At 52.4% G+C, this 26,021-nt stretch overlaps 4 protein-coding genes across 6 annotated transcripts in view; 2 read left to right on the forward strand and 2 right to left on the reverse strand.

Annotated features, from left to right (window-relative positions):
* The window catches only part of ANKLE2 (ankyrin repeat and LEM domain containing 2), a 30,982-nt gene extending 25,931 nt beyond the window's left edge, over nucleotides 1-5,051 (forward strand). For both annotated transcript variants that reach the window (XM_075996396.1, XM_012747626.2), the window contains exons 11-13: nucleotides 541-1,177; nucleotides 2,515-2,646; nucleotides 3,071-5,051. In XM_075996396.1, coding sequence (XP_075852511.1) covers nucleotides 541-1,177; nucleotides 2,515-2,646; nucleotides 3,071-3,293 — 992 coding nt within the window. In that variant the 3' untranslated portion in view covers nucleotides 3,294-5,051. The remainder of the gene's footprint in view (nucleotides 1-540; nucleotides 1,178-2,514; nucleotides 2,647-3,070) is intronic.
* A 2,201-nt stretch (nucleotides 5,052-7,252) lies between these two features.
* Nucleotides 7,253-14,438, reverse strand: PGAM5 (PGAM family member 5, mitochondrial serine/threonine protein phosphatase). Of its 2 annotated transcripts, none has more exons than XM_012747629.2 (6): nucleotides 14,215-14,438; nucleotides 11,861-12,039; nucleotides 10,635-10,760; nucleotides 10,428-10,516; nucleotides 10,161-10,294; nucleotides 7,253-8,372 (listed from the first exon to the last, which is right to left on the reverse strand). In XM_012747629.2, the coding sequence occupies exons 1-6, from the start codon at nucleotides 14,403-14,405 to the stop codon at nucleotides 8,222-8,224; spliced, it is 870 nt and encodes a 289-aa protein (XP_012603083.1). In that variant the 5' UTR covers nucleotides 14,406-14,438; the 3' UTR covers nucleotides 7,253-8,221. The 2 variants fall into 2 exon arrangements, with proteins under 2 accessions (XP_012603083.1, XP_012603084.1); XM_012747630.2 differs by having other exon boundaries at nucleotides 10,161-10,291; nucleotides 14,215-14,420.
* A 3,645-nt stretch (nucleotides 14,439-18,083) lies between these two features.
* Nucleotides 18,084-23,309, reverse strand: PXMP2 (peroxisomal membrane protein 2). The gene is made up of 5 exons (XM_020283108.2): nucleotides 23,035-23,309; nucleotides 21,436-21,549; nucleotides 20,479-20,641; nucleotides 19,385-19,504; nucleotides 18,084-18,287 (listed from the first exon to the last, which is right to left on the reverse strand). Exons 1-5 carry the CDS (start codon nucleotides 23,154-23,156, stop codon nucleotides 18,219-18,221), a joined length of 588 nt encoding a protein of 195 aa, XP_020138697.1. The 5' UTR covers nucleotides 23,157-23,309; the 3' UTR covers nucleotides 18,084-18,218.
* Nucleotides 23,310-23,445: 136 nt separating this feature from the next.
* POLE (DNA polymerase epsilon, catalytic subunit) overlaps nucleotides 23,446-26,021 on the forward strand; it is a 53,134-nt gene continuing 50,558 nt past the window's right edge. Inside the window, exon 1 of the mRNA XM_075996398.1 lies at nucleotides 23,446-23,561. Within this exon, the coding sequence (XP_075852513.1) occupies nucleotides 23,500-23,561 (62 nt within the window). The 5' untranslated portion in view covers nucleotides 23,446-23,499. The remainder of the gene's footprint in view (nucleotides 23,562-26,021) is intronic.

Genomic DNA, 26,021 nt, shown 5'->3' on the forward strand with positions numbered 1-26,021 from the left:
TGTTGCTATTTCTGGTTTTGTTTACCTTACTCAGCGTGTTGAGTAAAGCTTCATCAAGTGCTATTTTATAAAACTTATAATAGCTGAACTCTACTGGCTGGGACTCTGTAATATCTTAGATCTGTCATATTTTCAGGGAAAGATCAGGAGGCCCTCATACCAGAACACTGGTGTGTGTTTATCAGAAATCAGGGTGCCAGAGTAAGAAAAAAGACAGAAATGCCCCAAATATGAAGTGGGCAAAGGAGAAGAAATTATCCAAAGGAAATAAGTGTGTATCTCACTAGTAATAAAAAAAAATCTACCTTTAGAACACAGTGAGGTAGCACTGTAAAATCGCAGACCAGTGAGGTGCCTTTGTTTCTACCTGCCCTTTTCCAAGGAGTAACGCAGTGATTTTCTATCTTGAAATCTGAAGAGGAGGTTTTGAATTTAATGTGTTGCTTGGGTCGTAGGAATTTGTAACGTGCTTGAGTGGGACAGACCGTTTGTGGTTGCTGGTGTTCACACCACTCATGTTCTCCTCTGTCGTCCTCACAGGCAGCGGGAAGACCTGTAGCAATTCCATCTCCGTGGGGGCGTTTCTAGATGAAGATGACAAAAGCTTCGAAGAAATTAAAAATCTGCAAAATATAGCTCGAAACGCCAGCCAGCCCACAGTCAGTGCTTCTGCAAGCCCAGGTTGCAGCAGCCTCCCCGTGGAGCAGAAGGCGGACTTCATAGAAGCCTCAGAACCGGACAGCCCCCATGGCAGCAGAAACGGGTTTTGCAGTCCTCTGAGTCACGAGACGCTGGGTGGGAAGAGGCCAGAGTCCCCCAGCGACGAGGAAGCATTTCTGTCACCTGTCTCTGGTTTGAGTGCTGAGTTTGATAAACTGAATTTGCAAAATCTAGGAAGTAGCTTTTGCAAGGCACCAAATAAAAATATGAAAACTAAAGATAAGGACATCCTGACTTCAAGAATGGACCCAGTAGAAAGTGACTTGTTGGCACCTCCTGCTGCAGACGGACTCGGAAATAACCAAAGACCGACGGAAAGTGAAATGTCAGCTGGAATTGCTAAGATGTCCTTGGGTCCCAGCAGCCCCGGGCGGGAGACCCCGAGTGGGTGTGGCCCTCAGTCTCCCGTATCCGCCCCCACCTCAAAGGAAACCGTCCAGAGGCTCTTCCTTTTTGGGTAGGTGTGTGCTGCTGTGTGCACACATGCGGCACTGTTTCTAGTTCCTTTTAAACCCTTTCTTTTCCCAGTTTGATATGACATTTGCTTTTGGTCCACATATCTGGTCTCCAGTGTGTGGCTTCTGAATGCTCCTTCAGGGACCTCTTCAGTTAGCTGGGGGTGATTCCAGTGTCTGCTGTTAAACCTGCTAGGGAAGTAAATGCTACCAGGATGATTGGGTCTATTTCAAGACTTCAGTTTGTTTTCAGAAGAAAAGCCATCTTGGGGACAGTCTCAGTATTGCAGGTGATGTAAGTCCCCCAGCCATCTGGTATAGAATGCCCCCAAAGGTGGAAATATACAAAAACCGTTTTTGTTTGTTTTTTAGAGTAAGACAAGCTCTTGTTCTTTCTCCCTGGCTGGAGTACAGTGGTGTCATGATAGCTGATTGCAACCTGAAACTCTTGAGCTCAAGCGATCCTCCTGCCTCAGCCTCCTGAGTATGTGGGGCTATAGGCATGTGCCACCATGCATGGCTAATTTTTGTATGTTTTCTAGAAACAGGGTCTTGATATGTTGCCCAGGCTGGTCTTGAACTCCTGGCCTCAAGTGATCCTCCTGCCTCGGCCCCCCAGAGTGCTGGGATTACAGGCATGAGCCACTGTGCCCAGCCCCTAAACCATATTTTAATAGCAGGGGTGGGTCTTGCTACTGTAGGAGACCTAAGCTGGTGTTCTGGAGGTGTCTTTTCTCTGCCCCCTCCTGCACTCTGTGCATAGGACAGTGCGTCCTCATCCACCTCCTTCTGCACACGGCCCGCACATCCCTGCAGCAGACGCCCTGAGATCCCATTGCTCGTTCAGTAGTTCATGTGCTCAGGCCGGATAGATTCTTGCACATCATTTTGTTTGTATTGGGGTTCTTGAGTTAAAATTGCAGTGATACTTTGGAAGCCGTTTTTTGTGTTTGTTACCAAAGTGGTTTCTGTTTTTTTTTTTTGGAGACAGAGTCTCACTTTGTTGCCCAGGCTAGAGTGAGTGCTGTGGTGTCAGCCTAGCTCACAGCAACCTCAAACTCCTGGGTTCAAGTGATCCTTCTGCCTCAGCTTTCTGAGTAGCTGGGACTACAGGCATGCACCACCATGCTTGTAATATTTTTTCTATATAAGTTGGCCAATTAATTTCTTTCTATTTATAGTAGAGACGGGGTCTCACCCTTGTTCACACTGGTTTCGAACTCCTGACCTTGAGCAGTCTGCCTGCCTTGGCTTCCCAGAGTGCTAGGATTACAGGGGTGAGCCACTGCACCTAGCCTGTTTCTGCTTTTTCTTGAATCTCTTTTATTCTGCTTTCTAGAGAGGAGCCATCAAAACTAGATCGAGACGTGTTGGCGGCTATTGAACGTGTAGACGTTGACCCTCGTCACTACCCAGCCGTCCACAGGTGGAAGAACGCCGTCCTGTGCTACTCGCCTGCAGACAGGCAGAGGTAACAGCGGGACCCCAGAGAACCATCTGACTGTGACAGGGTGGTTGCTGGAAGAAGCATCGGGGATGGTCATGTGAACATGTTAGTGGCTCTTCCGTGACACTGGCAGTCCCTTAGCCAGGCTCACACGAGCAGCTCCCTCGCCGGGGGCTCTGCGCACCCAGGACAGAGCTCCAGTCAGGTGGGAAAGCAGCCTGGGTCTGCTGCAGAGAAACTGAGGCTACAGGGCTGGAAGCAGCCAGTGTGTACACTCGGCGTCACGTGCAGTTCTCGTGGAAAATCCACACGAGATTTAAAATTTCCCAGTGCCCGTGGTTCTGAGTTCAGAAGTGCCTCTTCTCTGTCGGGGCTCAGGTGCCCAGGCCCTGCCTCTGTCCTCCCTGACTGCACGTCTGTGCTAACAGACCTTCCTTGGTTTCCCTAGCTGGCCGAGCCCCGCACTGAAAGGAAAGTTCAAGTCTCAGTGGCCGGATGTCGGGGGCCCGCACAGCTGCAGCCCCGGGAGAAGCGGTCCTGCCGGAAGCAGCCCTGGGAAGCCCGGCCATGCCCCCTGCTTCCCCGGCCTGGGCAGTCCTGGGCGCCACAGCCCTGCACACGGGAGCCACCTCCGCAGGACCACGCGCCTGGCTGAGCTTGCCGCCCTATAGGGTCGGTACTCGCTACTGGGCTCCTGCTTTGCTCTCCATTTTTACAGAAAGGGTAATACATTTATTGCTAAAATTTCACAAAAGATTATATTCTGATTAACTTATTAATCTTCACTTTGAGAGTGTACGAACTTTAGAAAATACAAGTATTCTATGTAAAATTTAGATTTCTGGTATGTTGGAAGAAGTTAATGAAAGCAAACTCAGATACAAATTTTGTGGAAAATGTCGATGTAGTAGCGGTACAGACCTCTCAGGTAGCAGTTCCCAGGTCTGGGACATAAGAGGAGGGGTGCGGAGGCCATTTGCTGATGGGTCGTGTGCTTGCCAGACCACCTGGGCAGATGCTCCAGACTCGGAGGGAGCCGCTGAGTCGTCAGCACTGGCGTCCCTGCAAGGTCAATCGTGGGTCATCTCGCCTTTTCCTGGGGGCAGCTCCTAGACTGTCTGGTCCACCATGATGCCAAAACCCTAGGTTTGCCGGTTGACCCTTGTGGTTTAGACAGAGGAAGGAGGTAGATGGCAGGGCAGCAGTGAACCTGGAGTATAATCTGGGTCATTGAAAACGTTTAAATTATTGACCAGAAGATAAAAATAGCTTTTCTCTTAGGAAAAGTCTAGCCATTGGGAGTTTCGCAAATAGTCCCACAAAACTCACCAGCAATAATGAAAAGGTGTTTTATTTTTCACCAGCACTTGAGCTTTCAGTCTACTTTATTTAGTTGCCAATGTAGTGATAATAAAATAATCTGTAAATAGTTTCCTAGTTTTGAAATTTATTCTTAGGATTTGCTAAGCATAAATGATTATATGGCCAACTATGGCAGATATGTCCTTTATTTTAGAATTCATTCCAGTTGGGGTTTCCTTTATAAAAGAGTATTGCTTTACAGTGCAGAAACCACAAGTTTGAGTCCCGTTTCAGTTCCCTGTAACGCTTGTTGCAACCTCGGCCCTCGGCCCTGGCCTGGGGAGGGTCTGCGGCGTGTGTGGGGAGCAGGGGACAGAGCGCAGCACCGTGTGCCCAGCACTCCCCGGAAGAGCTCACCTGGTTGAAGGCTGATTTCCTCCTGGGTGTCACAAACAACTGCTCACACACAAGCAGTATTTTGTGAGCATTTCTAGTGTTTAATCCAAAAGGAAAAACTGCCAATGTTTTTGCTAACTTCAGTGCCTTTTGTAAATCATTTTTAATTTTCCTGAACTTGCTTTTTGAGAATATACAGTGATACTATGTAGGTGTAAGATTGTTTTTTGTTTGTAAAAATTCTGAACTGCAATGTGTATTAAAAAAAAAAAAAAAGCTTATTTCAGCCAAGCACAGTGGCATGTACCTGTAGTCCCAGCTACTTGGGAGGCTGAGGCAGGAGGATTGCTTGAGCCCAGGAGTTGAAGTCCAGCCTGGACTACACAGCAAGACCCTCAACTCTTAAAAAAAAAAAAAAGCTTATTTCTTTCAAGTGATGAGAGACAGGTCAGGAAAATTGAAATCAAAATTTAAATTTTACAATTCAGAAGTCTGTTACACAGGGTGTTTTTCATTTGTTGTGTTGCAGATAAGATCTAGGTACAAGACAAATGACATTCTATTCTAAAAAGCAACAACATTTTAAAAAGGCATCTTTGTTCTCAAAAGAAATCAGAATATGGATATTATATTCATAGTGATGATCTGTTTTCTCTAGAATCTTACCATATTGTCCTGTATATTATTGTAAATATTCAAATCGAAATTAAAATGGTGTTTCTGCCCTCGTTTTACAGACTGCTGCTCCTGTTTCCCAAGTTTCGCCTGTGACTGTTTCTCCTCTGTCCGAGGTGGCCAGTCCCAGCGAACGCACAGTTACTTCTGAGCCTCGGAAAGCTCTCTCGCCTGTGCCTGGCACATTGGCCTTTTTAGTAAAATCTAAAGCAGCATTTTGATGAAATGGCACATTAATCCGAGCACTCAGATTTATTTTCTGTTTTTGCCCCTTTCCTAGCATGGTTATGAAAAACTTTCTGGCTTCAGTTCAGTGAGCACAAATTTTGTATCTGCACTTGGCATGGGAACCTTCGTTGTGAGTCAGCAGTTGGCGAGTGAGTCTTCGGTTTGCAGGAAGTGTTGCCCGCACCCCGTGTGGGTGGGCTGCCGAGGGGCGCTGAGCCTGCTGTTTGTTCCTGGGGAGAAGAAAGCTAGGTCCTCGTGAGTAATGTTTGGATGTTTCCAGAAACTTCCACAGCTTTCAGAGGGAAGGACCGCGGAGCCCTTGTTGGGGCCGGCGTCAGCACTGTCTTCCCGAGCCAAGCCTTGCCTACTGGGCTGTGGAAGGCACGTGCTTTTGCTTGTCTCATGTCAAAATCCCGTAAGTGTCTCTTACCTTACAGATTGCACTTGGTTTTGGTCCTTTCTCAGCTGTCTCAGAAGAAAATACTCTGGCACACACAGCAACACAGTTGTCGGCAGGAGCCAGCTGTCGTCCCCTGGCATGCCACACCCACTGGTGGCACTCAGGTTCTGGGTGCAGTTTGCATCAGATGTAGGGTGGTGTTGCCGATCTTTGGGAAGTCTTCAAGCATCTGTCCCCAGCGTGGGCTCACCCCTGTCCAGGCATCCACAGTGTGTGCCTAGACCCCGAAGCCTGGCATCTGGTGGGTGCCTCACACCCTCCTCCCTCCAGAGGGCGTCTGCCCTTCCAGATGTTCGACTGCCCCCGGCACACCTCCTGAGCTAGAAACTGCCCTCACTCTGCCAACGCCAGGTCTTCCCAGACATAGTGGCTCCGTATCTGGCTGGAAAAAGCCATTTAACCCTTTGCACGTGCTTGCTTTTTTCTCGATTCCTTTATTCTACTCGGGATTTAATTTTTTAAATACCCCAAATTTTACAAAGTGCAGCAGTAGAATAAAAAACTGGAGTTTCTTTTCATACAAACTTCTATAATTTTTGCTAACTGTTGAGTCACACTCGACATCCGAGTGCAAAGGGTTAAGGAAAAGCCACTTAGAACAGCACATGTTTTATGGTGAATAGTGGAAAACAAAGTTTGCTGGCAATTTATATTAGAATTTATATTTAATACTAAAATTAAACGTTCATATTCAAGAAAATATAGGTTATAATTGCTATGTGCTCTTAGAACGGATCAAACACTGAGTTTTCTACATAACTTTTCAAAGTCTAAAAGCCCAATTTTACATCCTTAACTTCAAATTTAACTCGGGCAGCACAATCCTAAGAGTATCCTTTTGGGGTTTTTGCAGAAGCACTGGAAGACTGCTGGGTCACTGGTTTCTTGTGACCCGTGGATTAAAAAACACTGTTCTCGTGAGGTCTCCCTCCAGCCCCTCCTGTGGACTGGCCAGTGTGTCCAGTCATCCCTCGACAGGTGTTGTCTCCAGCTGGAGTTGGATTCACACGAAACCCCACAGCTGCTGCCACGTGGAGACGAGAGGGAGCGCGGGGTGGGGATCGGGCCTGCCGACTTGCGGTTGTTTCACGTTAGGAAATCATCACTGGGCGACGCTGCCTGGGTGCCCACGAGCGTGGCGTGGCTCCAGCCCAGGGTCCCAACTCAAAGCTGAGGCTTTTCCTACAGTGCTGCCCCATTTGCTGAGGTCTGGTGTCAGGGGCTTTGACGCGCAGGGACTGGACCGCCCTTCACTGCCCTGGGAGGCCACGGCTGTGACCTGGGGCATCCTTCCCATCTGAGGTCAGAAGTGAGTGTGAGACCACTACCTGTGTGTTTTTGAAGTTGGCACAGTCTCTGGCTTGTAAAAACTAGTTCTAGAAAACGGTGCACGGTTGCTGTGGCTGTTAACAGGCTTGCTGTCCTGGTCGAGGACACGGAGAGGTCCCAGGCCACTGGCGGGAGTCCTCTGAGGACAGCCGAGCAGACATAAGAGCCTTCTGGTAACACCACTCCTGTTTGTCACACTGCACGGGTTTCCCGTTTTCTTTAAATGACAGTCACAATTAGTACTTTTTAAAAACCAATAAAATTTTATTATGTATCCATTTCCAAAGTAGACAGAGAAATAGATCTAATATCCCAGTTAGTTCCACTGATTGCAGAAAATGTTCATAACCACTTCATAGAAATTGTACTGTTTTTCCTAAATTAACAGAATATTTGGAATAGATACATCATGTCTGAATATTTTAATCCATGAGCATTAAAGATTAACTAGAGGCAAACTGAGATTGAGCTATGAGTCTGGGATGGTTTGTTGAAATTGGACACCCCCCCCATCCCCAGGCTGTCACCAGCTGCACCTCCCCTGAGACCAACACAGAGGTCAAGGTCGAGTCACCTCCACAGACTGTTTCCTCCCTCACCTGTCCAAGTCCACCTGTGCAGCTGGCAAGTCCTCATGCCCCGGAAGTCCCAGTAAAGTAGGTGATCAGACCCCACGGTGTCGGGATCTGTAACTTTGGAGTGAGGAATTGGTTTTCAAAGCAAGAACCCAGACAAGGAAAATCTTTAATTGACAAATACCTAAGTGACAAAGGGTTTTAAGAAACAAAAGAATGTGTGAAGTAAAATGAGTTGTGAGCAGACCCTTGTGCCTGACAGGTTCCTGGCGGGGGCCCAGGGTTGTCCAGAGCAAGGCCTCGCTCAGTCCCAAACGGGCCTGCCTCCTGTCCGAGGCTCCACCTCACCCCCAGAGTCATCCTGCCGCCCCCCTCCCCGTCATCCCGGCAGGTCACAGGAAGGTAGAAAACCATGCAAAGAAGTCAGGCTGTCTCATCCAAATTTTCCCCTTTGCAGCCTGGGCCAGGAATAAGTACCCAAATGCAGCATTTTAGGTATTTCTGCTTTCCTGCCGGCCTCTTCCTCAGAAACAGCACGTAACTGCAGCGCAGCCTGTGCAGGGAAGACGGAAGGAAGCCCCGGCCAGAGCTAGGTCTTGAGCTGAGGAGGAGGGTGCAGCTGGGCGGACAGCCCTCAGGACCGAGTGATCTTGTCGGGGGGCATGAACCCTGTGTCACCAAGGGCCCTGAGCGCCACGCGGCCATTGGGTCGGATCACCAGGTGGGTGATGCTGCCGTTGTTGAGGGAGAGGCGGAGCCAGCCTTCGGGAGGAAACTGCAGCGCTCTGGGAGGAGAGGGGGAGAGAGCACGCTGAAGCAAGGGTCTGTTCCTCACGGCGGGCAGTGGCTGGGGACGCTCTGCCGTGCTCCCAGACAGGGCTGGGTCTCGGCACACTCGGGGTGGGCCCCACGCCGGTTCAGTCTCCCGGCCAGGGGGTTATCAGAGGAAAGGGCTGCCCAGATAAGGGACCCGCCCCGCTTTGCGACTGGCCCCAACTCAAGATCTGCATGAGTCAGAAACATGTTTCTCACAAGCGGATGCAGTTTAACTCCTGCTTCCCCATGCGACGGCGGGAGGGCAGGCGAATGGCACAACAGACCCCTTCCTGGAAACTCACGTAGTAGCAGCTGCCCAGGAATGGACAGAGCAGTGACCCGGGGCCCATGCGTTCATGCTCTTAGCGGCGCCTTTTAGGCACAGTTAGTACTTGCGGAGCAGCTCAGTGCTCCCCCGGTCCCTGGCCGCCCCACGCCTGCCCGCTGTCTTCCCGGCGGGGCGCGCTCCTGAGCAGAGCAGCACAGAGGACTGTCACGTGCCAGCTGCTGACTGACTGGCTTTCCTCACCACGCCTTATCTGGCACAGGTGAGCTGTGCTCTCAACTTCCCGATTACTAATGGTACGCTGTCAGCGCTGGTATCACCTAGAGGCCGTCAGGGAACATGTAGTAACACACTAATGTAGGCGCCAGAGTCACCCACATGGCTCGTTCGCGGGCACATGCAGAAGCGACGGGGACAGTTCAGGGCAGCACTGCAGCCCTGAGACCACGTCCCCCTCCCACCAGCAGCTTGAGAGTCCGGCCCCCACGTCCGAGTTTCTGGGGGCCGCTGCCCTCTGGACCACGGCGCTCCCCACCACCCGAGCGTCCTGCCAGGACCAGAGCCGACTGACTCCTGAGGGGAAGTCACCATCACAGCCCTGGGGACAGGCCCCCGGGACACGCAGGCAGAGACCCAGGTCCTGGCTCCAGACAGCATCGCCGCCAGGTGTTGTGCTGTCCTGCCACTGCCACCTTGTCCTCACGAGAAGAGAAACCCTCCACTGCTGAAGCCCAAACACTGTCTACTGGACCCACAGGGGACAAATCTGGCATTTAGTGAGATCTGGTCAATCTTTTTGCCTGTTTCAAACTCACAAGCATGTAACTGGCCTCGCCACCCAGGGGCCTCTGTGACGTGGCAGATTCCGGGGCCGTGGCAGGGAAAACACAACCTGAGCCTGGAACATTCTGTGGTGCCAGGGAGCGGGAGCCCCTTGAAGGAGCAGCCTGCGCCCGCACACGGAATGAGCACGCCTGCAGAAGGACTCAGTGCACAAGCAGAGTCAGGATCTGGGACACGCAGGACCTGACAGGTGAGTCTGAGACAGGATGTCTGCAGTCTCCTGAGAAGTTTATCAGTTACAAAGGGGACAGCGACCAGGTCAAGTGTGACAAGTCCAGCACACACCACCTTGCCCAGGTCACCACGGTGACCTGCCAGCGTCAGGGACCTCAACTGTCTGTGCTGTTCTTCCCAAAAACACACATTTGTGAGAAACTCCAAATGAATGACCTTCTGCCTGGGACTCATCAAGAGTGTTCGGTCACGAGAGACGAGACTGAGGACCCTCACGGCTGGTGGAGCCCAAGGACCTGACCACCAGGCACCACCCCCGAGGCTGCCGGCGGGTTGCCGAGTGCCAGCCTCGCGGAAGCCGGGCGGAGGGTACCCGCCGATTCCGTCCCGTTCTTGCTACTTCCCTGTACGTATAAGATGCCTTCAGGCCGAGCACAGCCTGGCCGGCCCCTACCTGCACACGATGTAGCGGATGACGTTGGCGTGGCATATGAAGATCTCGTAGCTGTCTTCCTCCTGCTTGGCATCCGCCCGGTGGATGTAGTTCCGGAAGGCGGCCTCGATCCGGGCTCCGTCCTCGTAATACTGCTGGGGGCAGAGAGAGGAGGGTCGGTGTGCGAGCACACGGGCCACGCCACTGTCGGGACAGGGCCTGCCACTGTCCAGGCGGCAGCCAGGCACACGGCCGAGGGGTGGGGGCCGCGCCGGGAGGTGTTCTTACCACAGCCTCCGGCTTCCAGTGGGACACGGGCGGGTCCGGCTCGATGGGGGCGCCCTCCCGCAGCAGGTCCGTGCTGACCTTGCAGACGCCTGGGGACAAGCACAGGGACGCGGGTGCTGCCGTCAAGCCGCAGCTGGCGTCTCCGCCAGGGAGCTGCTCTGTGGCCTGCGCTGCGGCTTCGCGGTCGGCCCTGCGCGGAGCACTCACCTGGCAGGTGTCTGCCAATGATGTCGGTGGTCTCCACTGCACGGGTCATGGAGGAGTGGACGATCCTGTTGAACTTGAGTCCCAAGCTTGCGAGTCGGAGCCCGGTTAGTTCGGCCTGCTCACGACCTTGAAGGCGAAACACACCTTAGAAATGTGTGTGCCTGGACCCTCCTCCACTGCACAGGGAGTGGAGCCCGATTAGGCGCCAGGCAGCACCCCAGGGTCCCTGCCCTCGTGGGGCTCGGGCCTGCCTGGGGGCCCAGGTACCCAGGTAGGAAAAGCACAAGCTAATCCAGCTGTTTTCAACTCCCACATCTGATTCCATTCACAACAACAATGACCAGACCTGACGACTGTCAGAGTTTGGGTGGGCCTGTTCCCTACTCAGGGACTGTGACCCATGGGCAACGTGAGATCACAGGTGTCAATTTGTAAAAACCGAACATCTCAGTGTTGCCAGGTTGAGGCTAGACGCAGGTACAAATGTGTTTTCTCACATGTGTTTTAGCATCTGGTTGAAAACGCCCTCAGGAAGTCAGTTTCCATTTGGTGTGGTGACATCTGCTACCTGCTTCACTTTCCACCTGTGCACAGGAGCCAGAGCAGCTCTGCAGGGGAGGGGCAGTGTCTGCTGGAGCACAGGCCCTCTGACCAAATATGTGCACGAATGGGCAAGATCCCATCCAAACAGAGATCTTTACACATTTAAACTGCACCTCAGACCACCTTGCATTTTCTTCTCTAGGAATTGCGCCTACAGACCCGTGCACAGGCATAGAGACATTCCTGGCAGCACTGGTCACAGCCCCAAGAAACCAGCAACCGCAGGTCTGCCACGGACAGCGGGAACAGACAAGACAGGAGTCTTGTCTGTTCAGCAGAACCTCACCATGTAGGGGCCCAGCAGATCTGCAAGTGCTAAAGGGAAGGATCTTTGGCAGTAAATTAAGTCAAGAAAAATGCAGCGCGCAGGGTGCGCTGCCTTCAGACGCCCCAGGGGAAGGACAAAGCCCCTGCTAGGATGCGCACTGCACTGGATCTCTTGCAAGCAAGGCCAGTCACAATGGTTTTTACAAGTGGAGGACATTTTTAACAGCCTGTCTCCTGTCCAAGTTCAGCTGACAGTCACTGACAATGACAACGACTCTGACCCAGTTCAAGGAGGCCCAGTGCCTCGTGCACTTGTGAGAAAGATGACCGAGGGGAATCGAGCCCCAATCACATACCCAGCGGCGTCAGGGTGCGGTCCTTTTCCAGGGAGCCGTCCACGTGGTACTGGGAGTGCCTGATGAGGAAGATGTGCCGCGTGGCCTTGGCCTTGTAGTGGTCGAGCCTGGAAGCCAGTTCTTCTTCTCCTGATTCCACGTTCCTTTTCCGCAGGTTGATCATCGACAATGGTTCTCGCCTAATGTTGAAACACAAGATGGTATGTCCTTGTGACCTCTGTTCCCAGGCCACCTTTAAGTATTTCTGATAAGACAGCATTTCCAAATCGTCAGACTGACTGGGAAGAGCTCAGGGGAGAGGCCAGGGCCCTCGGTCTGGTCCTGGAGACCAGCCTCTCAGAGCACACTCCACTCTGGATCCCGAAAGCCAGCTCCAGGCCTAAAGTTTTCGGTGAACAAAACAGACAGGAGAACAAAACAGACAAGTGAAGCCCTGTGCAACTGAAGTTCCAGTGAGGAGTGGCAGACAATCAGCAGACAACTCAGAGCACAATCAAGTACGTGGGGAACAAAACCAGGTAACAGGATAGAGTGGTGGTGGGAGGGAAGTGTCAACAGGGTGGCCAGAACCGTCTCACCGACAGTGACATTTCAGCAGACCCTAGAACCGCATTGCCCAGCAGTAGCCACTAGGCACGTGGCTGTTCAAATTCAAAATAATTAAAACTGAATAAAGTTAGAGCTCTATTTCCTCAGTCACACTAAACACATTTAAATGCTCACTTGGGGTAGTGGCTACTGCATTGGACAGCAAGAAAGAAACATTCTCGTTATCACAGAGTCCTATTCCAGAGCTGCCGGGACATGAAGGCACCCATCAGGTTAGGAGAGGCCAGGTCAGTTTCTGGTGCCTCACAGAGCTGAAGCTAGTAAGCTAAACGTGGCAGAGAATGGGAACAGCACAAGTTGAACCTGCCAGAATTTGCTAAGCAGAGACAATGGTGGAAGAGGAGGTTTTGGAAAGGCGTAATGGTGTCTTCAAGGGTTATTTGGGCCATGCTAACCTGGGGTGCCTGTTGTACTGCACTGGCATGTCTGGAGGGGCCAGAGAAAACATTTGGGAGCTACAGGAACAGAGGCAAGTATCCATGGACTACCTGAAGTCCCAGAAAAGACTGGAGGTTTAACCAGATGAGGCTCTAGAATTTTCTGGCATGAACCTATGGCATACAAGAGGAAAAGTGCTCCCTTTCTGGCACCTTCCTGCAATGGCTCATGCCTTTTGTCTGCCATGAGTCCTTCCTCACCCAACGAGGCTCAATTCTCTTCTCCCAATGTCTCCCATTCGTAAATCTAGACATGACAAGCAAACAGAACATGGGCTTAAATCAGATGACACTGGATTCAACTGTTGGTTCTACTTCAAGCAAGTTCTTTAACCTCAGAGTGAATCTGGTTCCTTAAAAAGGCCTAAGAAATTCAGAATGTACTGATTTTTAAAAAAGAGAATATGACTCCAACCTATCAAGAAAAAAAACATCAAACAATACCAATTGAGGGACCAGCTACAAAATACCTGACCAAGACTCCTCAAAACAGTCACGATCATCAAAACAAGGAAAGTCTTAGAAACTGCCACGACCAAAAGGAGCCTAAGGAGACATGAAGACTAATTGTCATGTGGGATCCTGGGACAAAGGACATTAAATAAAAACCAATTTTAAAAAATCCCAATGGAGCATGAACTTTAGTTAATAATGTATCAATATCAGTTCATTAATTGTGACAAACACACCATACCTGGTGTAAGATGTTCATAATAAATTAGGTGTAGGATATAAAGGGACTCTATTTTCTTTGCAATTTTTCTGTAAACTGAAATTATATTTTTTAACCTTCAATTAAAAAAAATAATCTATGAAACTCCCAATATTACTATGGTAACAAGTATTATTAATAGTCTCTGCCCTTTTCTCACGCTATCAAGTGCGGTAAGGACCGTCCCTCAATGACCGCTTCCCACCTCCGGAACCGCCCTATCCAATGGAAACAGAATGCCAGCAACAGACGTAATTTTAAACGTTCTGTCTAGTAGCAACATTAAAAAAGAGAAACGGGTGAAATTTCAACATCACACTTTATTTAATCCAATATGCCGAATATACTATCATCTCAACAGATAACGAATACTGAAAACCTGCACTGCTTTTTCGTTTAAGTTAACGTGAAATGAGACTGAGGCTGCTCTTCCGCATTCGCGCGCGCCATATGCAAACGTTCAGTCACCACCTGTGGCCGCCGCGCGACCCGAGACGCGAGTTTCCAGCCCGGCCCCGCCGCCCCGCCCGGCCGCCCCGCCGAGCCCCCGCCCCGGGGAGCCGAGACCCGAGAGCGCGCCCGGGGCAGAGGCGCACCTGTCCCAGTTGGGGTCCCAGACGCCGGGCCCCGGCCGCGCGCCCCCCGCCCACGCCGGCGGCTCGGCCGCGCGCGGCTCCGCGTCCCCGCCCGCGCGCGGCTTCCCCACCGCCACGGCCGAGAAGAGCACGGCGGCCGAGCCCCCGGCCAGCCCGCAGGCCGCCAGCTGCAGCACCTGCCGGAACGCCATGCCGCCCGCTCCGCGCCGGCCCGCGCAGGCGCTCTCGGCCCGGACGGCGCGCCGCGAGGGACAAGGTGGGAGCCGCTTCCGGCGGGCCTGGCGGAAGTCCCGCCTCCGGGCTGCTGGGAGCTCCCGGGACACACCTTCTGGGGAGGAGGCGGAGCTGGCCGCCGCTGGCGGGGTCCCCGAGGGGTCGTTGCTCGTCTTCACCCGAGGCCGTCCCTCGACATCTGCAGAAGACCCCGGAGTCGGGCCGTCGGTTCCTGCCAGCCCTGGGGGCTCCCGCTGCTTCCCGCCGCGCACAGGTGGGGCCGGCGTCCGGGCGGGGCGGCGGGAGCGAGGGCGGACGCCGGGGGCGGCGGGGTGCGGCCTGGGGAGCCCGGCCGAGGGCCCGAGGCGGGGAGGAGGTGGCGGCAGCTCCGAAATGCAGCGGAAGGACTGACAGGGTCTCTCAGATAAGAACTTGGGACTCCAGGTGAACTGCAAAACCTCTAGAGAAGGTTTTTGGGGTTTTTGTTTGTTTTTTTTTTTTTTTAATTATTGTGGTAGAGCACTTAAAGTTTACCATCTTTTTTCTGTTCTTTTCTCTCTCTTTTTTTTGAGACAGAGTCTCACTTTTTGCCCGGGCTAGAGTGAATGTCATGGCGTCAGCCTAGCTCACAGCAACCTCAAACTCCTGGGCTCAAGTGATCCTCCTGCCTCATTCTCCCCAGTAGCTGGGACTACAGGCATGCGCCACCATGGCCGGATAATTTTTTCTATATATTTTTAGTTGGCCAATTAATCTCTTTCTATTTTTAGTAGAGACGGGTCTTGGTCTTGCTCAGGCTGGTCTCGAACTCCTGAGCTCAAGCGATCCTCCCGCCTCGGCCTCCCGGGTAGCTGGGACTACAGGCCGTGCGCCACCGCGCCCGGCTAATTTTTTCTATTTTTAGTAGAGCCGGGGTCTCGCTCTTGCTCAGGCTGGTCTCGAACTCCTGAGCTCAATCAATCCTCCCACCTCGGCCTCCCACAGTGGGAGGCAAAGTTTACCATCTTAACCATTTCTAAGCGTACAGTCCATTCGCAGTAGGTACCTTGATGTTGTCCTGCAACTGTCACCACCGTGTATCTTCCGAACCTTTTATTCTTCCCAAACTGAAATTCTGACTGCATTAAATAGTAACTCCCTATTCCCCTCTGCCTGGCCCACCATTCTACTTTCTATTAGTTCAGCCATTCTAGGTACTTTATATAAGTGAAATCATACAGTATTTGTGCATTCCCGACTGGTTTATTTCACTTAGCATAATAATGTTCTCAAAGTTCCATGTTATAACCGGTGTCAGAATTTCCTTTTAAGGTGAATAATATTGCATTGTATAGATAGACGGCATTGTGTTTATCCATTCACCTGTTGTTGGACACTTGGGTTATTTCCATCTTCTGGTTATTGTGACTAAAGCTGCTGTAAACATAGGTGTACAAAGATCTCTTTGAGACCCTGCCTTAAGTTCTTTGGGTCTGTACCCAGAAGTAAGATTGCTGGACTATATCTGCACAGTTTTAAGTTGGAAAGTGGCATGATAAAATTTGCATTTTTACAAAATTACTTTGAAGAATTAATATTTTCCACAGAAATACTCCCATGTTCACAGCAACATCAGTCTGCATAGCCAAAGGTTGGAAATAACCCAAATGGCCATTGAAAGATGAGTGGATAAACAAAACGTGGTCTATACACAGTATTCAGTCTTTTTAAAAACAAAAGATATAACCCCAGCTACTCGGGAGGCTGAGGCAGGAAGATCACTTAAGCCCAGGAGTTGGAGGCTGCAGTGAGCTATGATCGCACCACCCCACCTTAGCCTGGGCGACAGTGAAACCCTGTCTCTAAAAAAGTAAGTAAAAAATGGAAGGAAATTCTGACACATGCTACAACATGGATGAACCTTGAGGATGTTGTCTTAGTCCATTTGTGTTTGTTTTTTTTGTTTTGTTTTGTTTTTTTTGAGACAGAGTCTCGCTTTGTTGCCTAGGCTAGAATGAGTGCTGTGGCATCAGTCTAGCTCACAGCAACCTCAAACTCCTGGGCTCAAGCAATCCTTCTGCCTCAGCCTCCCAAGTGGCTGGGACTACAGGCATGCGCCACCATGCCCAGCTAATTTTTTCTATATATTCGTTGGCCAATTAATTTCTTTCTATTTATAGTAGAGACGGGGTCTCGCTCTTGCTCAGGGTGGTTTCGAACTCCTGACCTTGAGCAATCCGCCCACCTCAGCCTCCCAGAGTGCTGGGATGACAGGCGTGAGCCACGGCGCCCGGCCCATTTGTGTTGTTATAACAAGATCTCACAAACTGGGTTATTTATAAACAATAGAATTTTATTTCTCACAGTTTTGGCAGCTAGAAGTCCAAAATCAATGTGCCAGCAGGGAGAGGGTCCCCCTTTCTCCTTCTAGGAAGGCACCTGGTTACTGCACCCTCCATAGGGGAGGACCACTGCGTCCTCACATGGAGGAGGGCTTGGGAAGATAGGAGGGTGCACCCCAAAGCTTTGTTTATGGGGGCATCAATCCATTTGTAAGGGTGGTCCCTGTGACTCAATCATTTCCCTAAAGGCCCCACCTCTTAATACCCACAGAATGGGGATTAAATTTTAACATGAATTTTGGAGGGGATACCACATTAAACCATAGAAGATACCATGCTAAGTACAATAGCCATAAAAGAACAAATACTAGGGCCGGGCACGGTGGCTCACACCTGTAATCCTAGCACTCTGGGAGGCCGAGGCGGGCGGACTGCTCGAGATCAGGAGTTCGAAACCAGCCTGAGCAAGAGCGAGACCCGTCTCTACTATAAATAGAAAGAAATTAATTGGCCAACTAACATATATAGAAAAAAAATTAGCCGGGCGTGGTGGCACATGCCTGTAGTCCCAGCTGCTCGGGAGGCTGAGGCAGGAGGATCGCTTGAGCCCAGGAGTTTGAGGTTGCTGTGAGCTAGGCTGACGCCACAGCACTCACTCTAGCCTGGGCAACAAAGCGAGACTCTGTCTCAAAAAAAAAAAAAAAAGAACAAATACTGTATGATTCCATTCATTTGAGGCACCGAGAGTCAAATTTACAGAGATGAAGTAGAATGGAGGTTATGAGGGGCAGGGGAGGGGGAAGGCGGCAGTCACTGTTTAACGGGGACAGAGTATCAGTTTGAGATGATGAAAAGGCCCTAGAAATGGGCAATGGTGATGGTTGCACCAACAGTGAATGTACTTAATGCCTCTGAATTGCACTCTTAAAAATGGTTAAAATGGTAAATTTTTTTTTTAAGCCTGTCAAATTTAGCAGTGAGGGCTCGTATGCCAACTGTAGTGACACTAATGTTAAGTTCTGATAACCCACTACCATCAGACCAGCCTAAAATGGTAAATTTTGTGTTATATGTATTTTGCCACAATAAAAAGGAAAAAAGTAAAAACAAAATCTGGCTATGCATTTCTCCAAAGCAACAGCAATTGTTCTGAGAAACTGAAATCACCACTGAAGAAGCCACATCATAGTTTATTGTGATCCTAATTTAGTCCAGGGTGACAAGTGGCATCATCTCTGCCATAGTTTAAGTTTCTAGGGCAGCGCCATCTGAAGTCAGCTACTGCCTTTTTAAAACACGAGATTCTCACATTAAGGGATCTCTGTTTCTCCATGGGTTACTTTAGGGCTTCTCGAGTCACATGATTTAGGGTCAGATAAAGTCCTGACTGGGTTGGTTCTGTTCTCTCTGGGCAGACGAGGCTCCCCCGGCCCCTGTCCTCAGTGCGTCCGACGTCCTCCCGTGGCGTCTTCACTTCCCCAGAGAGGCCAGGTAGGCATACCAGAACAGAGCCACCAGGTTGGCAAAAAGCACCCGGAACTGCCAGAGAGAACAGTCGGGCTTGGTGAGTGGGAGGCTGGATCGCAGTTGCCAAGCGTCAGTCACCCACAACAGCGGTGAACCCACCCACCCACTGCTGTATCGCTGCGCCTGCAATTCGCACACAGCGTCACTGGTGCCCGGGCAGAGGGGTGGTGGAGACAAACAGTCCCCTCTGACAACATTTATGGGGTGACAGGAAAACAGCAACTGGGTCATCGCAAGTCGCTGGCCCTTTCCTCCTTCGCTGCACACCTCAACTCCAGGCTCACGTGGTGGCTGCCCCCTCTGTGGGGAGCAAGGCTGACACTGCCCCTCCCTGCCCTTGACCCCAACTCACCACGGTCCCTCTTCCCCGCTTTGATGACGGGATAGAGCTGCTGCCCTGAAATCACCTTTGGCCAGGTGCTGAGTCTCCCTGGCATATGGCTCGGCCCACAGCTGCAGGTTCCTTGCCCTGCGCTCCCTGGAAAAACCTCTCCCCTTCCCAGCGCTGAGCACAGCCGGGCAAGCCACAGGCACACGAGGGTCTTCAGCGTCTGGTGGCCTCTGCCCAGTGAGCTCGCTCCTGGCCTCCACGGGGCCAAACTGACCCCTTCTTTATCCCCCAGGATAGCGTGAGCGGCACATGTGAGTGGTGTGTCTGTGCATGCCACATGTGTGTGGTTTCTGTGTCTAACAGACTTGTAGGTAGGTATGTATGGTGTGTGTATGTACAATATGTGTGCTGTGCAGGCCTGCAGGATCCTCATGGGGTGCCCTGAGGTGCTGAGCCTAGGCCTGCTGGCTGGGGTGACCCTGGCTGCACACAGACGGCATGGGCAGCACCTTGGGCCCCAGCCCTGACTGTGACTCACTCTCCCCAGGCAGCCTGCAGCCTCCCAGAGGGGCTTTCCAGAGCCTGCCCCCTCAGGGACACCCCCAGGTGTCGCCCCCCCAGGTACAGCTGCAGATGCCTTGACAGGCCAAGCGTCCAGCACGTCCCGCCACTGGACAACCCGAGCCCGAGGAGGAAGCAGGAGGAGGCGGGACCAGCCGTGAGGCTGCTGGGCTTAGCGACATGTGGCAGGACAGGGTGAGTGGCAGGGCGGCCTCACCTGCAGCGGGACGTAGTTGATGTTGACAAACTGCACTGGCGTCCAGACCCTCCAGTTCATCCTCAGCACCGGCCAGAAGTGCGTGCGCACCCTGGCCACCGCAGCCGCCCTGTCCTGCCCCTGCAGGGAGGCGGGGTCAGCTCCGCTGCTCACATGAGCAACAGCACCTGCGCCCCGCACACCTGCTACGACACCATCCCAAAGCTGTTGCATTCCCAACCAAACCTCATCGGGAGTTTCTTTGAAAATGGGCCCCAAATAAACTGACTGTAAATGTCATCTGGAAAAATAAGTGGGTAAGTCATCTGGGAAAATAAGGAAGGAAGGCCTACTTTACTAGGGATTTAAGAAAATACTATAAATTTATGGTAATTAAAATAGTCTGGTAGCAAGAGCCCCCAAACCAAAAAAATAAAATAAAATGAAAAGAAATCAGCTAAAGGGCAGAGTCCAGATAACGGCCTCCTACACATTGGCACAGAAATAGGACAAAGTTATCGTTCCACAACACTGAGGCTGTTCAATAAATGGTAACGAGACAACGTGCGATAAAGTGGAGAAGATCAAGACAAAGTCTATCTCCCACTATAAACAGAAATAAAAACATAAGGAACTACAGGAACGTATAGGAGAATATTTCTATTTGGGTGTAGCAATATGCACAAAATAGTAAAAGAAGCAAGTATAGGACGTGCTGCACTATGAAGCTCACAGACCCTCTGAATTCTACCCAGGGATGTCAGGTTAAGAATCCCTGTGCTGAACGGGCGTAGAGGCCAACACCTGTAATCCTGGTGACTTGGGGGGGTTGCTTTAGCCTAGGAGTTCACAACCAGCCTGGGCAACACAGCAAGACCACCATTTCCAAAAAATAAGAAATATCAGCCAGGTGTGGTGGTGGTGCACACCTGTAGTCCCAGCTACTAGGGAGGCTGAGGCAGGAGGATCCCTTGAGCCCAGGAGTTTGAGGCTGCAGTGATGACACCATTGCACTCTAACCTGGGCAACAGAGCCCTCGTCTCCTAAATAAAAAAGCAGAAAAGAAACCCCATGCTAAATGAAGAGCTGTGGTAAGTGCAGCGGCAGAAACCAACCTCCAGAAAGTTCATGACGAGGAAGAACAGCAGCAGGAAGGCTGGTGCAAAGAGGAGGCGGTCCAGGAGGAGCCTCTTGACTCCCGCCAAGGGAACCTCCGACGGGATCCAATGCTCCAGGAAGAGGTAGAAGTAGTGACTCAGCGGCCCTGTGAAGAAGAAGCTGAGGCCCCAGGTGGTGTGAGCTGGCTGTGGTTCTCTGGCCCTGCCCTTCTCTGGTCCAGCTTCACCCCCTAAACCCTGTCTCCCTGACACCCCTAAGTTGTGACCACACAGGTGTGCATGGACCTTCTAGAAAATGTTTTTTCTGAATCTGCTTCAGGCATTCTTTTTGGTCTCTAGTAGACCAGAATCATTCCTGCCCTGGATCCTTTGCTCCCAGAGCTTTCTCCCCATCTCCACGTGGTGGTCAGTGCCCTCTAACCCACTGCGTGCAGAGGCCCTTCCTGCTGGTCCTGGCTAACACACACCCCTGTGCCGCCACTCTCTTCCGAGCCCTGGTCGGTTTTCTGCAGAGCATTGTCATCATCTCAGTCGCCTGGTTAGATAGCGGCCTCTTCCTCCCAGGAGGGAGACCCCACAGGCATGTCGGGTCTGTCTGTCCACTGCTGAATCTGCAGTGCCCAGAACAGGGCCTGGCTCCCAGAAGGTGCTCAGACGAACACGACAACTCTGGTTTTAGGGCTTTTTATCAACAATAGAAAACAGCCATATATGAGTCAGTTTTCCTCTTCTAGAGCCCAACTTAGGGTGCTTCCAGGGTCTTTGAGTCTCGAGATCTGACTTTAGTTTTTAGGTGAGTTACCTGCCATCAGGTCTACCTCTCAGCCCAAGTAAGACAGCCACTCCCACCCATGCATTTTACTTCAATGCTTATTCGAAAAACATGGCTTGGGTGCCCCAGCTTAGCTGTACTGGCTGGGCTCCAGGGTAAGCCAGCCCCTGCGAGGCACTCACCCGTAAACAGCATATCTGAGAGGCCCGCTGACATCTAGACTTGTAGATTTTTCTTTTTTCCGAGTCTTCTCAATCATCTGGGTGAGGAAGTTCCCAAGTGCTGACAAAACGCCACTGTGGACAGAGAGAATCAGAAAACAGGAGCAAGCAGTATGAGGGTGTAGCTTTCCCGCAGGTGAATTGGCAGGGCTGTTCTGAGATGTGCCGCAGGTGGGTGGGATGAGACTATAAAGCAGCTGCGGTGTGAAGCCCCGACAGGGCAAGGTGCAGACAACAGAACTTCCGCACACACACGTTAACTGCAAGCAGATTTCCAGTTGGTGGACTGCACCAATGTCAACATCCTGGTTGTGATGTCTTACTACAGTTTTGCCAGATGTTACGATTTTGGGGATCAGAAAGGTATGGTCGGCCGGGCACGGTGGCTCACACCTGTAATCCTAGCACTCTGGGAGGCCGAGGCGGGCGGATTGCTCGAGGTCAGGAGTTCGAAACCACCCTGAGCAAGAGCGAGACCCCGTCTCTACTATAAATAGAAAGAAATTAATTGGCCAACTAATATATATAGAAAAAATTAGCCGGGCATGGTGGCGCATGCCTGTAGTCCCAGCTACTCTGGAGACTGAGGCAGGAGGATCGCTTGAGCCCAGGAGTTTGAGGTTGCTGTGAGCTAGGCTGACGCCACGGCACTCACTCTAGCCTGGGCAACAGAGCGAGACTCTGTCTCAAAAAAAAAAAAAAAAAAAAAGAAAGGTATGGTCATCAAAGGGCAACCAGAGCGAACCTTATGGTAACCCTTCTGGGAACCCGTGTATGTGATTAAAACTGCACGGAACTAAATACGCACAAGTACAAGACAAACTGGGCAGAACCGGAATATGACCTGTGAACTGTGTCGGGGTCAATGTCCGGGCTGTGATATTGTGCTGTGTTTACAGAAACGGGACAAGGGGTCTCTGTATCAAGTCCTACAACCGCATATGAACCTACAATTATCACAATGAAAAAATTTCAACAAAAAAGTGAAGTCAGGCCAAGTCTCTTCCTCCCAGGCCTGGTCCCTAGCTGCCCTCTGAGGCGGCCCCTGAGCTACGAAACCCCAGTTCCTAGTGCGGGCCCTGGAGCCACCTTGCTCCGACCCTGTCCCCTCGCAGGCCGCCGGCTTCCTGCAGACACAGACCGCTTCCCACTCCCGCAGGCCGGGAGCGCTTCTGCTTCGTTCCCGCGGCCTGTCGGCGTCACCTTCTCCCGCAGGCCCTGGCCACGGCATCTGCCACGTCTCGGCCCGCTTCTCCTCCAGCTCCTGGCTACGAGGCCGGCTCCGCGTCCGCGAAGGGCTGACCTCGCAGCGCAGGCGGGTGAAGCGTTCGCGGGCAGCAAGCGGGAGCGTCCCGCTGTGGAGCCCGGCGCCCGCACCGCAGGGCGCCCCCCGCAGGCCAGGCCCGCGGGTCCCCGGTCCGCGTCGAGACCGCGCAAAAAGCTTCCTGGAACCGAGGACCGGCGGCCGCGGCAGGCGCCTTCGGCTTACCCTACGGCCAGGGTCGCCTCGACACGCGCGCGGCGCCCGCAACCCCGGCGACCCCGCCGCGCCCCGCCCACCTGGTGGCCGCCTTGGTGAGCACCGGGTACAGCCGCAGCAGGAGCAGGTACCGGGCGAGCGCCCGCCGCGGGAGCGCCCCGACCCCGGCCTCAGCCCGCAGGGTGGACACCGCCGGCGCCATCGCCTCCCCCGCGCCGAGCCGCCCGGGCCGCCGACCCCACCTCCGGCCGGCCTGGCGCGGGGCCCGGGGCGCGGGGCGCGGGGCGGGGACGGCCTGACATTTCCGGTCCCGCCGCGGTCCGCAAGCGCCGTCGGGCCCACACCGCGCGCTGCACGGCCGCGCACTTCTCCCCGGTCCCTGCCGCGCCTCCCCGCGCGCAGACGCCGATTGGAGCGCCGGGGGAGGGGCGGGGCGCGGGCGCGCCTCCTGATTGGACGGCGGGAGTCCCGGCTCTCTCGAGAGCGGGTGCGAGCGCGCCAAACTCGTCCGGGGAAGCCGCGGAAGCCGGCAGGCGCGACCGGCGATGGCCCTGAGGAGCGGCGGGCGGGGGCGCGCGGAGCCGGGCGCGGACGGCGAGGCGGGCCGGTGAGACCGCGCGCTCGGGCGGGACAGTGCGTCCGTCCGGTCCCTGCCCTCGCCCGGGTTTCCTCAGCTCGCGCGGCCGCTGCCGCTCACCCTGCTGTGGGGGCCGGTGGGGTCCGGGCCGCACGGGCGCGGGGCCCCGAGCCGGAGCGGCGGCGGCGTGCGGAGGGCTGTGTCCGCGTTCTGCGCTCCAGTGCGGGGCCGGGGGCGGGAGTCATTCGCCCGAGCGGGTGCCCACGGCGGGCGACCGGGGCGGTGGCCGTGAGTCCTGCCGCCGCGCCCCGGTTCTCCGGTGGGGCGGGCGCCCCTCGGCCCCTCGCGGGCCGTCGTGGAAGCTGGGAGCGCCTGTGCTGTGGCGAGAAGCCGGCGAGTGCGTGGCTGCCGGCCGGTCTTCCAGCCGTCCCGCTGTCACCGGGCGGAGGGACGGGCGCGGCTCGCAGAGGACGGTTTGGGGAGGCGACACAGGGTCCCAGCGGCCGGTGCTGTGCTCCGTGCCCCTGGCGAAGGGCGTCCGGAGGCTGAGTGCGGGCGTGCACGCCGGCGCCCCGCGGGTCGGCCGGGATGAAGGCGGGGCCTGCGCCCGCAGCTGGGTTCTCTAGCAAGGTCTGAACACAGCCTCTTTCTGTGTTTTTGATTAACGGTGAATCTACCGTGTTTCCGCGAAAATAAGGCAGGGCCTTCTATTTATTTTTCCTCAAGGAGACACCCTAGGGCGTATTTTCAGGGGACGTGTTATTTTTTTTTTAAGTGTGGTACAACAATCTACATTGATTCAAATATAGTGAAGTCGTCATCTCCTGGAACATCGTCCTCACTCTCCAAACTCGGGATTCCGTCCTGAATGTCTTGCGACGCTGTTTCCTTTAGAACCACCGGGCCGGTCTCTCACGTGGAGCCACAGAGCTCTCGCGGGCGGATGAGAAGGGCTGGTCGTCGTCTTTCCCGCTCCGGGACCACACGCACGGGTTGTGCAGACGCGCCGCGCAGCCACGCCGTCACTGGGGCTGATTTTCGGGGTGGGGCTTCTATTGCGCACATGCTTAGAAATCCTGCTAGGGCTTATTTTGGGGGAAACACGGTATTAGTAGATATTTTAGAGATTAAACTGTCATATAGAATGGTGGTGTATGTTTCCTATTGCTGCTGCAACAGATTACAACTTAATGACTTCAATAATATAAGCTCACTTTCTTACAGTTCTAGAGGTCAGAAGTCCTAAAATCAAGGTGTCTGCGTGGTTGCATTCCTTCTGGAGGCTCTAGGGGAGAGTCTGTTTCCCTGCTGCTTTGCCTTCAAAACCCTCCAGTGTTGCATCTCCTATCTCCTTCCCCTCCTCCCAGTCTCCATCCTCAACCCCACTCTGGCCCTCTGCCTCACTCTTATGAGGACCCTGGTGTGATTACTTGAGCCTACCTAACTAACCTCAAGACCCTTAATCACATCTGTAAATCCTTTTCTCATGTAAGGTAATAATATTCATAGGTTTTAGGATAAGGACATACACATCTTTGGTGGGGGGCATTATTCCACCTACAAATGGTTATAATCTTTTGTAAAGTCTAAGGATCCTAATCTTGGAATATGGTCTTTCTGTCCTTTGAATGGAGGTGGCCCAAGCAATACTTTCAGGCAAAGGAATAGTTTTTCTTATACAGTTCTTTGTCCGTTTCTGTTTATAAATTAACCACTGAGGAAATGTGCTATGGTAATTAAAGATATGAATTCTACACAAGTTTGGTTTAAATTTTTTTTTAATTTTTAACTGGTCTTATTTTAGATATTTAGCCTTTTTTTTTTTTTTTTTTTTTTTTTTTTTTTTGAGACAGAGTCTCACTTTGTTGCCCAGGCTAGAGTGCCGTGGTGTCAGCTTAGCTCATAGCAACCTCAAACTCCTGGGCTCAAGCAATCCTGCCTCAGCCTCCCAAGTAGCTGGGACTACAGGCATGCGCCACCATGCCTGGCTAATTTTTTCTATATATTTTTAGTTGTCTGATTAATTTCTTACTATTTTTAGTAGACACAGGGTCTCACTCTTGCTCAGGCTGGTTTCAAACTCCTGACCTTGGGCGATCCGCCTTCCTCAGCCTTCCAGAGTGCTAGGATTACAGGCGTGAGCCACCGCGCCCGGCCGATATTTAGCTTATTTAAATGGCTTTTTCCCCCCTGTTTTAAACAAACCTGTGATGAATTTCTGTTATGTAAAAAAAGAAAAATTTCTGTACATAATTTTTGTTGGCATAAATTTTTAGAAGTGAGATTACAGAGTCAAATGATATAGACATATTTTAGAAACATTCTCACCTTATAGAGAAAACTAATGGTATCTCAGTTCGTTTTGTGCTGCTATAAAGAAATGCCTGAGGCTGGGTAATTGTCTCAAAAAAAAAAAGTTACTATAAGATTCTAACCTGAGAAAGGCTTGGGAAGTTTGAGGCAAGTGTATTGGTACTATATAGCTGAGTT

Source organism: Microcebus murinus, chromosome 22, assembly GCF_040939455.1.
Source record: "Microcebus murinus isolate Inina chromosome 22, M.murinus_Inina_mat1.0, whole genome shotgun sequence".
Taxonomy (NCBI): domain Eukaryota; kingdom Metazoa; phylum Chordata; class Mammalia; order Primates; family Cheirogaleidae; genus Microcebus; species Microcebus murinus.